The following is a 16,574-nucleotide window of genomic DNA, read 5'->3' as shown; positions in this document are numbered from 1 at the left end:
ATCAAAATAACAATAGGGTCCTTCTGTCCCATTGTGTAAAAGGACTCCCGTTGGGATTCCTTTTACAATGGGCCGTGCGGGCCCTAATAAGTATGGTGCCAGTATGCTGTTTTTTTTCAATAAAATACTGGATAGGATAGAAATGTAGTTTGTCTCTTTTATCCGATTATTAATCGAAGTAATAATCAACAGATTATTCGATTATCAAATTAATCGATAGTTGCAGCCCTAATATATATATATATATGTACACATATATATATACATACATATATATATATATATATACACACACTCGTTATATATATATACATATACTGTATATATATATATATATATATATATATATACATACATATATACATTCATACATATATACATACATATATATATATATATACATATATATATATATATATATATATATATATATATATATATATATATATATATATATATATACACACATATATATATATACATACATATATATATATATACACACTCGCTATATATATATATATATACATTTTTTGTTGTTTTTCAAAGCCAAAACTTTGTTATTATTGCCTGATGTCAACATTTCGGCTTTTTCTCAGCGTTTTTGCGGTTTTCCCAATTTTAGTTTTTTGTAAAGTGCCTAGGGCCATTGACAAACAAGTCACGGGACACAGATGGCCCCTGTGCTGCACTTTGGGCACCCCTGCTGTAGAAGTTAATTATTTATAGTCGCTAAAGTCTTAGTACTGTACTATAATGGTTCATCCTATGATTACATATGGAACGCGAGTCACATGGTTGTCGTACGTCAGTGCTGTAAGTCGTAAAATCCGTTGTTCACCTGGCGGGTTTATCCTGTTTGATTAAGAGGGGATAAAAGGGGGAAGTCCTTCTTTAGCTGCCGCCTTGTTTTATCATATATTACTGCCTTTGAACATGCCGATGTTTGCTTTTGTATTCACATCAAATCAACACAAAATCAGTACTTTGGAGCAATGTTCACGGACTCTAGTATTTGGCTTTTTAGCTTCCCGTCGCAGGCGAGCGATGGTGGTCGTGGAGTAGTGGTTGAGGGAAGAGGTGTTTGATGTTGGATGCTAGAAAATGTCCAATGCTGCAGGATGAGAGGCTGAAGAGAGAGGCAGAGGCGTGCGGGTGTGTTAAGGGGTTAAAATGCTTGCCTGACGGCGGGTCTGTCGGTCATTCTCCGGGTGGGGGTGTCACTCATGTCATATTAATACATTATTGTTCTTGTAATATTTACCCTATCGACCGGCAGGGGACCAAAAGCTGGATGGGTCATTATGTTTATTTATAATCTGTTGATTCTTTGGCTCGTTAGAGAGACTTTTGTCACATGACTGTGTCTCACCCATCTAACGTAAGCACAAAGTGACCTTTTGTCTACGTTTCACCAATCAAACGGAGCCTGGCTGTCACATGACCACGCTCAAACTACACCCCGTAAAAAAGTGGTGCGTGAGAGTAACTTGATGGTAGTCGTGTTTTATTGTCTGTCATTCAAAAACAGTGTTACCGTTTAAACCAGGGGTCGGCAACCCAAAATGTTGAAAGAGCCATATTGGACCAAAAATACAAAAACAAATCTGTCTGGAGCCGCAAAAAATTAAAAGCCATATTACATACAGATAGTGTACGTGTCATGAGATATACATTGAATTAAGAGGACTTAAAGGAAACTAAATGACCTCAAATATACCTACAAATGAGGCATAATGATGCAATATGTACATATAGCTAGCCTAAATAGCATGTTAGCATCGGTTAGCTTGCAGTCATCCAGTGACCAAATATGTCTGATTAGCACTCCACACAAGTCAATAACATCAACAAAACTCACCTTTCATGCACAACCTTAGAAGTTTGGTGGACAAAATGAGACAGAAAAAGAAGTGGCATAAAACACGTCCTAGAAAGTCGGAGAAAGTTATACATGGAAACAAATTACGGTGAGTTCAAGGACCGCCAAAATGAGTAGGACAAAACGGCTCTCGCCAAATACTCGAATCAGTGAAGCATGTTTAATATAAACAGTGTGCTTTATAACAATTAGGGAGGTTTGTGTCATGTTTGTCCTCCTACAGAAACCATACTAAAACCAAAAAATATATCTTTTTCCCCTCATCTTTTTCCATTTTTCATACATTTTTGAAAAAGCTCCAGAGAGCCACTAGGGCGGCGCTAAAGAGCCGCATGCGGCTCTAGAGCCGCGGGTTGCCGACCCCTGGTTTAAACTGTGTAATGTTAAAAAAAACACAACTTGTTTTTAATGAATACTTAGGCCTACTACGCTAGTGTATTTTAATGTTGGTCATTATTGTGGTATTTGGAGAGCCAAGAGTTTTCTGAGGTGGTGCTCGGTGAAAAAAGTTTGAGAACCATCGTTTATGAGAAATCTTTTAACAAGAATGCGGACCACAAAAAAAGACACAGGTGTTTTTTTTCGAAAATATTTTTTTAAAAGTTATTTAGCGTTTCACATAAAGCAGGATATCAAAAATGAAGGCAATTTCTTTTTTAAATTAAGCCCAGTCAAAAAGGTTTGATTAACATCACATAGAATGCAGCAGAAATATGACTTTTTTTTAAAAGGTAAACATGTACATATGTGCAAAGGTCTTCTCATGACTTTATATTAATAGATTAATCAACTTCCAGTCAAAACACATCTCAATCAGGAAAGGGTCCAAATGTCCTACACTTAACAGTTTCAGAAATCATTAAGAATTGATTACAAAAAATAATAATAATAAAAATAACCACAATAAAACGACTGAGAAGAAAACGGTTTGCTTACTGGAACGACAATCTGCTGAATGGCTTTAAAATCTCATTTACATTCTACAGCTTGCTGGAAAATATTCAGAGGTAATGAATACCGTATTTTTCGGACTGTAAGTCGCAGTTTTTTTTCATAGTTTGCCCGGGGGTGCGACTTATAATCAGGAGCGACTTATGTGTGAAATTATTAACACATTACCGTAAAATATCAAATAATATTATTTAGCTCATTCACGTAAGAGACTAGACGTATAAGATTTAATGGGATTTAGCGATTAGGAGTGACAGATTGTTTGGTAAACGTATAGCATGTTCTATATGTTATAGTTATTTGAATGACTCTTACCATAATATGTTACGTTAACATACCAGGCACGTTCTCAGTTGGTTATTTATGCCTCATATAACGTACACTTATTCAGCCTGTTGTTCACTATTCTTTATTTATTTTAAATTGCCTTTCAAATGTCTATTCTTGGTGTTGGCTTTTATCAAATACATTTCCCCCAAAAATGCGACTTATACTCCAGTGCGACTTATATATGTTTTTTTCCTTTTTTATTACGCATTTTCGGCCGGTGCGACTTATACTCCGGAGCGACTTATACTCTGAAAAATACGGTACTGTCAAATATTGAAACAAGGAAATGAGGGAAAATGCTTAGTAAAACTCACACACTCACACACACTTTCCTTCACCAGAACACACATTCGACATCAAAATGCCTCTTCAGTACTGACGTCTAGTTTCCTTTGAGGGATGTAAACAGTTTTAGTGGCCGGTTGTCCGCTGGGGGGGACAGCTGCTGCGGCCAGAGGGGAGACGGGGACAGGTGTGTGGAAATAGCTGTGCTGGGGGAGCCCCGGTCCTTTGGGGGTGGTCAGTAGAGGCTAAAGCAAGAGGACAACACACAATGATCAGGTTAAGTTTGCATCATTCGACTCAGCAATTGAACAAAACCAGTATGTCATTGAAAAAGGGAACGGCACTTTTTCGGGAGTGAATTTTGCCGACCATCACAATCTTGCATTTCAAATAGTGAAAAACTGCTGGCAAGAGGCAACTAACAAGGCACTTAGTTAGGAGTTATCTATTCTGCCTATGCATCTGAAACTGCATATTAACCAAGCTATAGCATAGGACCTGGGCGATAAAACACCAATATCAGGGTTTACTCTAAACTGACAAGATACCTGTGGCCACCATGACGTCATGGAGTAATTTGCCATGATGATATGATTTTCTTTAAAAAGGCTAAAAAAAAATGTATACATACATTTAAAACAAATCTGTTATTACCGTATTTTCCAGACCATAGGGCGCACCGGATTATAAGGCACATTGCCAATGAGCGGGTCTAGTCAGGTCTATTTTCATACAAAAGGCGCACCGGATTATAGGGCGCATTAAAGGAGTCATATTATAATTTTTTTCTAAATGTTAAACACATCCTTGTGGTCTACATAACATGTAATGGTGGTTCTTTGCTCAAAATGTTGCAGAGATGATGTTTTACAGATCATCTTCAAGTCGCTTCAGGATGCGCCGTTTTGAGGGCGGTCTTATTTACGTGGCTCACCTTCGACAGCGTCTTCTCGCCGTCATCTTTGTTGTAGCGGTGTAGCGTGCAAGGACGGGAGTGGAAGAAGTGTCAAAAGATGGAGCTAACTGTTTTAATGACATTCGGACTTTACTTCAATCAATAACGGAGCAGCATCTCCTCATCCGGAAACAACAACAAGGTGTCCCGTGAAAAAACGTCCGACTGGAACTCTAATAACTAAAGTTCCTTGGGTGAATAATGTAAACTCACTACACCGGTATGTTTTAGCGCTTTCATGGTGAGTTTACTGACAGATTAGGGATGTCCCGATCCGATATTTGGATCGGATCGGCCGCCGATATTTGCCAAAAAATGCGTATCGGCAAGGAATGGGAAAATGCCGATCCAGATCCAGTTTTAAAAAAAAACTGCGGTCCGTGTTTTCCAACGCACCGATTTAAATAATACATTCCACTTTTCTGCTGCTCCCTAAGTTCCGTTCCGCATTTTCCAGCACACCTTCAACACATCCACAGGTCTGTGGATTCTCACACAGCTGCTTTTAGCTGCTGGCATTACACGACAGGCTCTTCTCACTCTTTTCTGTGTCTCCCTCTCACAGACAGCAAGCGCACCTTCTTACACACGTCCCATACTGTCACGTCATACGTCACATACGTATACGCCCTCCCCGAGCAGAGAGGTAGCAGCATGGCTAACGTTAGCTGTGATGCTAGCGCAGCCGTGCGAGCAACGTTCCCTCTAAGGTGCGCGCCTGTGCAATTGCGCACTGCTCAAGCGTCCTCTGCGCAGAGCAATTATATGCCACGCACAAAATCAAATAAAAAAATAAGTGCATAACAATTTTCGACAATAACTTTAAACTTTAATACATGCTCGGATAGGCCAGTATCGGTATCGGTCAGTATCGGAAGTGCAAAAACAATATAGGTATCTGATCGGAAGTGCAAAAACCTGGAACTTTACACTACTTTATTTTAGAAATGGCAACAGCGGAGGATGAATGTCACATAACAAGAAGATAGAGAAAAAGAAGAAGCTTATTGACTACGGAGTCGGCACGGACTACAAAGGCGGATGCCCGCAAATTTTCAGGACTTATGCACATCCCAAATACAGACCAGAAGGCAAGAAATGTTGCTTTTGCATAAAATTGCGAAACTAAACGCCAGATAATGTCTTACCTTATACATACACCATATTAATAATAATAATAATAATACCTGGGATTTATATAGCGCTTTTCTAAGTACCCAAAGTCGCTTTACATGTTAAAAACCCATCATTCATTCACACCTGGTGGTGGTAAGCTACTTTCGTAGCCACAGCTGCACTGATTAATACTCGTATGTTGAAGCACAGTACAATCCATCAAGCGGTGCGGCTTCATAGCTTACCAAAGTTGTACTAAAACATTTTGATAGATTTTTTCGGTTCTTGAAGAGGTGGGAGATCAAATTGTTCGTATTAAAGGAAGACGTCTTGGTTCCTCCTCGCATAACCAACTTTTTGCAGTGATTGCAAATTGCTAGTTTTTTTATCCGTCAGACACACTTTAAAATAATCCCAAACCATAGACATGGTGTCGTTAGTCAGTCACCGAGCGAGCTGGCTTGTTAGCCACGGCTACAGCACCGGCAACAACACACTCTTGTTGTTGTTATGCTACGCTCGCGGCGGTTTGATGAGGTCATCAAGCGTCGCCAGTAAACCTCTCATGCTGCAGTCGTGCTGCAACTCCTGTGTTGTGTGTGGGAGAGGGTGCTGACTCTTTACTTCTCCCTACGTCCGTGTACCGCTCCATACAGCGGCGTTTTAAAAAGTCATTTGTTACGTCTTCGTCGCATGGCTGCGATTGGTGTGTTCCCCTCCAACGCAGGAAACAAGCAGGAGCGGCGTGCAGGTAAGATTAAAGTTTATTTTTAATAAATTAAAGGCAGGACAAAAACTACAAAACCGAGGACGTTAGCAAGCGTGGAGCTAAGCAAAACCAAAATGTCACCAAGGGTGAAAAAACGAGGAAAGCTAGACTGTACAAAAATCACTACAGCGAGGAGAAAAAACAGGAGAACGTAACTGTTGCCTACAGCAAACATTGACCCAGCAACTACTGCTGGGTGACAAGAAACTATAAAGGGGAGTGATTAACCAAAACACCTGGTGGGAACACTAATTGCTAAACTAAGACAGGGGAGGAGAATCAGTCCCCATGGAAACCAACAGTAAACAGGGAAAGAGGGTGCACCCAGGAAACAGATTACAACAGAAACATTACAAACATAAATCATGCCTTGATCCGGGTAACGGATCATGACAGTCATTCATTTTACTTTTTGAAACCGATAATTTCCGATGTTACATTTTAAAGCATTTGTTGGCCGATATTATCGGACATCTCTTTTTACAATATAACTAAAACACTCCTTACTCACTAAACCAGGGGTGTCAAACATACGGCCCGCGGGCCGGAACCGGCCCCCAAGGAGGTTCGATCAGGCCCGCAGGATAATTTGAAAGTGGAAAAAATGCATAAAAGACATGGAATTAATATTTTAAATTCGCTGCAATTCATGGATTATCCGCTAAGGGGCGCACTCTTTCCATCAGAGTAGAAGACAAGCCACATCACTGAGACAGACTGAAAACAGCAGACGGTATCAATGCGCCATCTGCTGCTTGTTACGACGTTGTTAATACCTTGGTCTCTACCTCTCCGCTACACCCTCATTAGCCAAAATGTCGTTATCCAAACGGAGAAAAGTAGATAAGGAGTGTAGAATTTTCAAAGAAAAATGGACCACGTCCTATTTATTTACAGAGATGCACGGAAAACCTTCGTGCTTGGTGTGTTTGCAACAAGTTTCGGTATTGAAGGAATATAATATTCGACGCCACTACGAGACTCATCACAGCGAAAAATATGACGGCTTGCAAGGACAACTGAGAAGAGATAAGATTAACGAATTGCTGGCGGGTCTGAGGAAACAGCAGTCAACTTTCATCCAGAGCCGAGAAGTCAGTGAAGCAGCGGTAAAAGCCAGCTACCTAATTGCTAGCGAAATAGCATTAGCATCGAAGCCGTATTCCGACGGTGACTTTGTTAAACGATGCATGATGAAGGCGGCTGAACTTGTATGTCCCGAGAAGCGACAAGCTTTTGCCAATATTAGCCTAACGAGGAATACTATAGCAGAGAGGATTTCGGAACTATCGGCAGATTTAGACAGTCAATTGAAACAGAGAGTTAAGTCATTTATTGCATTTTCCGTGGCAATTGACGAGAGCACTGACATCACAGACGTGGCCCAACTGGCCATATTTATTCGAGGAGTTGATGAGACATTGACTGTTACTGAACAGTTTCTTGAGTTGGTGCCAATGATGGACACCACAACAGCCGAGGACATTTTTGGCTCTGTCGTTGCTGCATTGGACAGAGTTGGAGTGGACTGGTTATTTATAGCAGAGTATGGTATAATTTTAATGGTCCGGCCCACTTGACATCTCCCTAGGCCAGGGGTCGGCAACCCAAAATGTTGAAAGAGACATATTGGAGCAAAAATACAAAAAACAAATCTGTCTGGAGCCGCAAAAAATTAAAAGCCATATTAAATACAGATGTCATGAGATATGAATTGAATTAAGAGGACTTAAAGGAAACTAAATAACCTCAAATATAGCTACAAATGAGGCATAATGATGCAATATGTACATATAGCTAGCCTAAATAGCATGTTAGCATCGATTAGCTTGCAGTCATGCAGTGACCAAATATGCCTGATTAGCACTCCACACAAGTCAATAACATCAACAAAACTCACCTTTGTGCATTCACGCACAACATTAAAAGTTTGGTGGACAAAATGAGACAGAAAAAGAAGTGTAATAAAACACGTCCTAGGAAGTCGGAGAAAGTTATATATGTAAACAAAATACGGTGAGTTCAAGGACCGCCAAAATTAGTAGGACAAAACGGCGCTAGCCAAATACTCGAATCAATGAAGCATGTTTAATATAAAAAGAGTACTTTATAACAATTAGGGAGGTTTGTGTCATGTTTGTCCTCCTACAGAAACCATATTAAAACCCAAAATATTTTCTTTTTCCGTCATCTTTTTCCATTTTTCACACATTTTTGAAAAAGCTCCAGAGAGCCACTAGGGCGGCGCTAAAGAGCCGCATGCGGCTCTAGAGCCGCGGGTTGCCGACCCCCGCCCTAGGCCGTATGTGGCCCACGATGCGAAATGAGTTTGACACCCCTGCACTAAACTGTTCCATGTGTGATGTCTGTAGGAGTGTTTTAATGCATATTTGTACATGCTATCGTAATGTGCTCAAGCTAGCGTTGTTAGCATTAGCTTATATGCTAACACGTGTTAGTATTACAAACTGACAATAGCATTATTTTTGTGTTGTTTCAGTTTCACAAATTCCTCAGTGCGATACAGTTTTCCACCACATCGCCCAACCCTACATATTATGATTACATTAGTGCTTAAATTGGTTCAAAATAATAATATCGTTTATCTGCAATAACTATAATATATAGTCTAGCGAAATGTGTTATCGGCCCAAGTTTGCACGGCGGATGTGTCTGGTGAGTCGGTACCTGTTGAATGCTGAATAAGGCCATGGAGTGCTGGGCCTGCTGCACGGTCACAGGTGACAAAGGTTTGATGAAAACCATCCCTCTCTGCTGCAGAGCCAGAGGGCTGCAGCGCTCGGGAGTGTGCAGCGAGGTGAAGGGGTTCCCCGGGCTGGGGTTGGATATGAGGCCGAGGTTCTGCAGGGTGAAGTTGATGATAGCGGGGCTCGGGCTGTGGAGGCGACGGGGTTGCTGGGCCGAGTGCGGGGAGATGGCGGCGGCAGTGTGAAGACGGAGGCCGGTAGGAGTCACTTCCTGGACCGGTGGTCTGGAACCTGTTTGAGATCGGACGTACACACTGCAGTTATTTCTTGCATTTGGTTTGTGGCGGCGAAGGGTCCAAATTGCATCAATTGACGAGTGAGTAAGAATCATGCTGTAGTAACCAGCTAGCAGTGTTTCCCACACATTCATTTATTTGTGGTGGCCCGCCACGAAAGAATTACGTCCGCCACAAATAAAATAAAAAAACAAAAAAATAAAAATGATTATTATTATTATTTTTTTTTTTTTGTCCTGTCCAGCTTCTCAGGCAAATCATATAGGCATATATATAACGTACACTTATTCAGCCTGTTGTTCACTATTCTTTATTTATTTGAAATTGCCTTTTAAATGTCTATTCTTGGTGTTCGGTTTTATCAAATAAATTTCCCCAAAAAATGCGACTTATTATCCAGTGCGATTTATATATGTTTTTTTCCTTCTTCATTATGCATTTTTGGCCGGTGCGACTTATACTCCGAAAAATCCAGTAACAAATTTGGAGATTGTTGAAACTGTCATGTAAAATTGGTAGTGCTAATCAATAAGACTACCAATGTATATTAGCATCAAGCTAGCACATTTTTGCAAAAGTGGAGCTTTAACTTACATTGGAGCAAATTTTTTTTTTTGGCATTGAAAATAAGTAGTCTGGCTGAGTCCGCTCTCAGTGCTGCTGGTATGATCGGCAAGTGCCGAAGTGCAAAGAAACGGTCGGCAAACGGGCACACGCGCAACCCAGGCACAAAAACGTGGCACCGTTGGATTTTACGTGAATCGATAACCAGTATGCCCAACGGGATTTGGCTGGTGCCGAGAGAAGTAGCGGATTCGGTACCCATCCCTACCACAAAGTTGCAAAGTAGGCAACACTAATGATCCCTCCTGCTCAGTCTTCTTATTCTCTGGCAGACCAGGTGCGGTATAATGTGTTTATGAGCGAGGACAAGGACATACTGCCACATTTATCTATGCCAGTCTATCACCAATACATGAATGTATGGGAAAGGTATTCCTAGCTCAGTGCTCACAATGGCTGACATTTACCTGCAGTAGGTGTTTGGAAAACATAAGCAGGAGAAGAAGCTTTGTTGCCGTCTCCTGCTGAGCCTTGATTGTCTTTGTAGCCGACTACCGACTGGGCGAGCGGGATCAGATAACCTGTTGGCACAAAAGCCTGTGCAGAGAAGAAATGATCAACGTCCACATTTTAAGTCCCTCTTCTTAAGCGCGTGGTGGGAGGTGGCTTACCTCGGCGTTAGCTTGTCCAGGTGTGAGCGGGAGGGCTCTGACGGGCGTCAAACCCGCCTCGCTGTCAGAGGTCGCCGCTTTGTCGTCCTTTTCCAAGAAGGTCTCCAAACTCTGCTCCAGCGTCTGAGCCGCCTGGGCGCAGCCGCCGGGGGTGTTGATGAACTCTGGATCCAGGTGGAGGGCTCGCTGCGAGGGCCGGCTGGAGAGCTGAAAGCTGCGGCGGCTCTTGGGGCGAGCCTGAAGGACGTCGCACTGATTTGGGGAAGGGTCCTAGAAAATAAGAGATGCAAAATTACAATATACAATATTAGAATGAAATTATATATAATGCGAATGATCTACTTAAAAGGAGCCATATGTAGAAATTTCATGTGAAGTCATCATTAAATGGCCCTGAAATGTCAAAAGGCATTAATAAATAATGTTATTTTTGAATACCTCTATAATTGATAACAGTAGTTCAGCCGGGATAGGCTCATTTCAAAATTAGATTTACAGCCCCGAAATCTTGTTATTGTTTTAATTTCGATGCCCCGCCCTCCACCGTTTGACCGATTAGAAATTCAGTGAGTGTGTCCCATTTAGGTTGCCAGTTACGCACCGCCATCTTTGTCTAGCTACTGCCACTGGTAAAGTTACTAAACATGTCAGACCATAATAAATCTTTATGGTGTTGTTAATATTCTCAAGCCAGGAACAAAACGTGGATTTGTAACGGGGATGCCTTTGAAAGACGGAGACGATTGAAGGCGAAGAAGATTTTTTCATCTGACGCTAAACTTGCCAATTTCCTCCTTGATAGGTAAGTAAGGCATTTATGTTTTCTTATTACTTGTAATTAATAGAAATGGACATTTGGTATGTAAACAATATTGTCCAATAGAGTCTATGACCTTGTCTAACAAAACTAGTATGCTTGGCATAATAGCCCGGTCAATGACACATTGACATATAGGATAACGGGGGAAATATATGCCTGTTAGCCTATATGTCGATGTGTATTCGTACTGACAGGGCAAAATATATTTTCGACAAATAAACCCTATGTTGATATGGGTAGTGTCAGTGCCTATTTTGTTCTCAATATACTGATACGCTGAGGAAAAGGGTTCCAAAATTAGCACAACTGTCATGGCAATGTGAAACTTATGGAGACAGCCAAATCACATGATAAAATAATTCCCCATTTGTGTTTGCATATTGTGGACTACATGTACCAAGTTATATGGCAATCTGAATCAAAGTAACACTATATAAAATCATAGAAAATACCGTATTTTTCGGACTATAAGTCGCTCCGGAGTATAAGTCGCACCGGCCGAAAATGCATAATAAAGAAGGAACAAAACATATATAAGTCGCACTGGAGTATAAGTCGCATTTTTTGGGGAAATGTATTGATAAAACCCAACACCAAGAATAGACATTTGAAAAGCAATTTAACATAAATAAAGAATAGTGAACAACAGGCTGAATAAGTGTACGTTATATGAGGCATGAATAACCAACTGAGAACGTGCCTGGTATGTTAACGTAACATATTATGGTATGAGTCATTCAAATAACTATAACATATAGAACATGCTATACGTTTACCAAACAATCTGTCACTCCTAATCGCTAAATCCCATGAAATATTATATGTCCAGTCTCTTACGTGAATGAGCTAAATAATATTATTTGATATTTTACCGTAATGTGTTAATAATTTCACACATAAGTCGCTCCTGAGTATAAATCACACTCCCGGCCAAACTATGAAAAAAACTGCGATTTATAGTCCGAAAAATACGGTACATGTTTTATTTTGAGAATAACAGCCTCTCCAATTATCATTATTAGTTGCTGCCCCACTAATAATAATAAAGCATTTACGATATTTCTTAATTAAATATTTGTAAAATATGAATGTATTTATACAGATTTTTGGACCGTTGACAAGTAAGGCATCCAGTCAAGTATATTTGTTTGTTTTCTTTACCTTGAGGTTAGAGTTGAGTCGCTTGGCTTTAGGAGGACTGCTCTCTGCAGCTGGATCAGAACACGCTCTTTTGACCAAAAGAGGGCTCCCCTCCAACACTTTTAAGGTGGACTGGTTCTTGGTAGCTAACGGGCCTGTCGGGCTCCGCCCGGTCTTCTCTTCGAAAGTCATCGAGCGTACGGCGTAGCTCGTCGGATGTGGTCTGGTCAGAGGGTTGGGCCTGAGAGAAGCTGTGTGCAAATAGACGGGGTAGGCTCCGCCCCCCTGCTGCTGAGGTAAAATGACGGGGATGAAGGGTGAGCATTGTGCGGGGATGTATGCTACACCGCCCGAGGGCTGGGATGCCAGCGGGGTGCTGTGAATATCCTCGATTGGATTTAAGCTCGATGCCTGAGGCGGTTCCCCTGAGCTGGAAGTGGTCTGTTGGAGCCTCACAAGCATTGTTTTGGTCTCAGCAGGAACGGCCTTTGAATATTTGCCTCCGGTTCTGGAATAGAATATCGTAAAATTACAAAGTGAATAATATATTATACCAGAGGCCGGTAGTGGAATTGCTAAAGGAAGAAGTTAAGGCGTGAAACATCCTGATTTGGTAGACGCCAGCGATGCAACGATAAACGGTAACAATGATAACAGACTTTTAGTATAACTGTTAAATTAAAATGATCAAAAAAGCATGCTAGATAACTGCACTTAGATACTCACGGACTGACTGACTGCCACTAACATAAATATAAATATATATATATATATAAACACACACACACATACATAGGGTTTCCCCTTAATGCAACTGAATGTAGTGCACCGCCACAGCAATATCGTAGTCGCTACACCTTGAAAATAAGGTGGGGTTTTTTTACGTGAAAACAAGTGGTATAATGTATTGAAGCCTCCAGAAGAAGTCACACAAAGTCTGACGCTATTTTTAAACTTTTATTGCCAATATTATGCTAACAAACTGCACAATTCTAACAAATTTTACCTTCCGTGTAAACACTTTTGTCTCCGTGCTTCAACAACACTTCTTCATTCCTCTTCCCCTTTATCCGCTTTCAGACAAATTAACAAAACCACACGAAAATAAAACATTACTACCGGCAGGTTGTGACAGTATGAATGGATATACTGTAAGGCTGCAGCTAACGATTATTTTTCTATCGATTAATCTATAGATTATTTTTTCGATTAATCTATAGATTATTTTTTCGATTAATCTATAGATTATTTTTCCTTTTACCGATTATTTTTTTATTCAAAATGAAGATGAAAAAATAAATGTAGGCCAGTTTTTTCAAAAGGCATGGCTTTTATTTACAAAAAAAAAGAAGTATGGCCACTCAGTCAACATTGACAACAACATGACTAAATATTCTGTAACAATGTAAACATTTAAAACTTTTAACCTTTAACAAAATTAAAAGTAGCTTATTTGCTTTTTAATGTGCAAATATAAAAGTCAACATCCAGTGCAAATCTTAATATTCTGCAATAGCATAAGCATTTCAAAAGTAAAAGTATTGCTTATTTTGCTTTATAATGTGCAAAAATAAAGATAAACATCCAATACAAAAAAGTGTAAAACGAAATATTCTGTAACAACAGTGTAAACATTTCAACAAAAGTGAAAGTATTGCTTATTTGCTAAAATGTGCAAAAATAAAGATAAACATCCAATACAAAAAAGTGCCAATCTAAATATTCTGGAGCACTGTAAACATTAAGTATTGCTTTTAAAATGTGCAAAATAAACATCCAGTCCAACACAGTACACAATAACCAATTCTACTCATTCCAGTGAGTGACTAACAGTTGTAATGAAGAAAGGTTAGCATGTCTACATGCTCTGCTTCTTTTCATGGTTACAATATTCCCAGCAGCTGAAAATAGGCGCTCAGAAGGGGTCGATGTGGCTGGAACTGAGAGGTAATTAGCCTTCACCTCAAGCCAGGACTGCGAGTGAGCTGAGCTGCAGTTGAAGTTTCTAGAAGGTCAACGGGCTCATAGTGATGTTACTAGTAGTTGACTGGGAGGTGTTTATTATCATTTGGGGAGAGTCCGCTGCCTGATGCTCACCTGCTAAACACCTATCTGCTCCACGCTGAAGCGCTGACTACATGCGCTCTGAATACGCACTGCTGATTGGCTGGTAACGCTCTGAATACGCACTGCTGATTGGCTGATAATGCTTCGTGTGTACCAATCAGATGGTTGTGTGGGTGGGACAATGCTGCGTGCTGAGACAGAGGCAGACTTTAGCAGCTAAAGTTAGCTTTAGCTTAGAAACTCGTTCGGTACACCCCCGTACCGCACCGAAAGCCCCGTACCGAAACGGTTCAATACAAAACACGTACCGTTACACCCCTAGCAGATACAAATGACACATTCATGTTTTTGTGTAATGATGACAACGTATGCTCACGCAGACGATTGACTAGTTGATGGTTTTCTTTTCAAATGTTCGTTCATAGCCGTTGTGCTGCTATGATAGGCCATTTCCGCTCGACACAGTGTGCATACAACAACATTATTAGGCCGTTTATTGAAATACTTTCACACTTTTGACGACTTTTGGCGTGATTTTTCCCCCTCGCTCGCATCGTCTGCTTTGATCGTCTGCTTTGCGCTTCGCCATGACGGTAGCGTGACGTAAATATGCGACGCGTCGACGCACAAAAACGGCGTCGACGTATTTACGTAACCGATGACGTCGACTATGTCGACGTGTCGTTTCAGCCTTAATATACTGTATATCTAGCTTATTATGCGTGCACTATTGACAAGTGAAAACTCGGCCACCAAAACGATACTTTGATCACGGATAACCGCGCTTCCGAAACCGGATGTAAACAAAACGCATGCAATTGGCAATAGTCAGCATGTCTGCGATGTGGACGTAACTTTAATATATCACAGATATACCCACGGACAGCGATCTACAAAATGTGCAATGTATATATAAATATATATATATATATACACACACACACACATATATACATACATATATATATATATATATATATATATATATATATATATATATATATATATATATATATATATATATATATATATATATATATATATATATACACACACACACATATGTATATATATATATATATATATATATATATATATATATATATATATATATATATATATATATATATATATATATATATATATATACATACATATATATATATACATATATATATATAATAATAATAATAATAATAATGGATTAGATTTATATAGCGCTTTTCTAGACACTCAAAGCGCTTCACAGAGATTATATATTATATATATGGATGGGATATATACCGGTATGTGACCCGTGCTAGCAAAATGAGTCGGAATGCGCACAGGCTAATTTTGAGCTACAGGCAAATAAGTGAAAAAAATGTATCTTGGTTGAAATTGAGATTTTCACAAAAATGAGTCCATAAAGCCACAATCTAGCGATCCCAATCATCGAAATAGCAAGAAAACATCTTAAATCACCTTTATTTGAAGGTTTTGTACGAGGTATGTCTTCAGAAATTAGTCCTTTGTGTTAAAATTCCTTGAGAAAATCAAGTGTTTTCAACGCTCACTCGCGGCAATAAGGGGGAATCGCCCTAGCCATATTTGGTATCATTGTGACGCCAAGTTTACGTACTTTCTAAAAATGGGTATGGAATTCCCGATGACGCCATTCTGAATCAATACAATTCGAGTTTTTAAACCTGTCCCGACGTAAACAAATCCGGCTTGTTGCTAAGGGTCGCTGTGAGGCGTACCCTCATTGGTAGAATCACCCCGCGCGGTGCATTGTGGTATCATGGCTGCGCCCTGATAACAAACAACACAGTAATTTGAGCGGAATATTATGTGAAAAAAGGTGATTTTCGAACATTTAATTATTATTTTTGTGGATAAGTTAGACTGTTTTACATTCCGTAATGGATTTAGAAGGTGGAGAGGGTACACAGGCGGTTGCAAGTGCGCTAAATTCACTGCAGTCGGCGAATCTTCTTAGTGCTGCTGGTCAGGAATATTATGGACGGCTGACCAGCTG

General features: G+C 40.0%; 1 protein-coding gene across 1 annotated transcript in view; it reads right to left on the bottom strand.

Moving 5' to 3' along the window:
• Positions 1-2,451: 2,451 nt before the first annotated feature.
• The window catches only part of e2f8 (E2F transcription factor 8), a 27,171-nt gene continuing 13,048 nt past the window's right edge, over positions 2,452-16,574 (bottom strand). Inside the window, exons 9-13 of the mRNA XM_062033414.1 lie at positions 12,509-12,995; positions 10,528-10,797; positions 10,324-10,453; positions 8,977-9,287; positions 2,452-3,693 (exon numbers count right to left, since the gene is read on the bottom strand). Coding sequence (XP_061889398.1) covers positions 3,520-3,693; positions 8,977-9,287; positions 10,324-10,453; positions 10,528-10,797; positions 12,509-12,995 — 1,372 coding nt within the window. The 3' untranslated portion in view covers positions 2,452-3,519. The remainder of the gene's footprint in view (positions 3,694-8,976; positions 9,288-10,323; positions 10,454-10,527; positions 10,798-12,508; positions 12,996-16,574) is intronic.

This window comes from Entelurus aequoreus, linkage group LG02 (genome assembly GCF_033978785.1).
Source record: "Entelurus aequoreus isolate RoL-2023_Sb linkage group LG02, RoL_Eaeq_v1.1, whole genome shotgun sequence".
Classification (NCBI taxonomy): domain Eukaryota; kingdom Metazoa; phylum Chordata; class Actinopteri; order Syngnathiformes; family Syngnathidae; genus Entelurus; species Entelurus aequoreus.
This window is presented reverse-complemented; position numbering and strand designations above follow the sequence as displayed.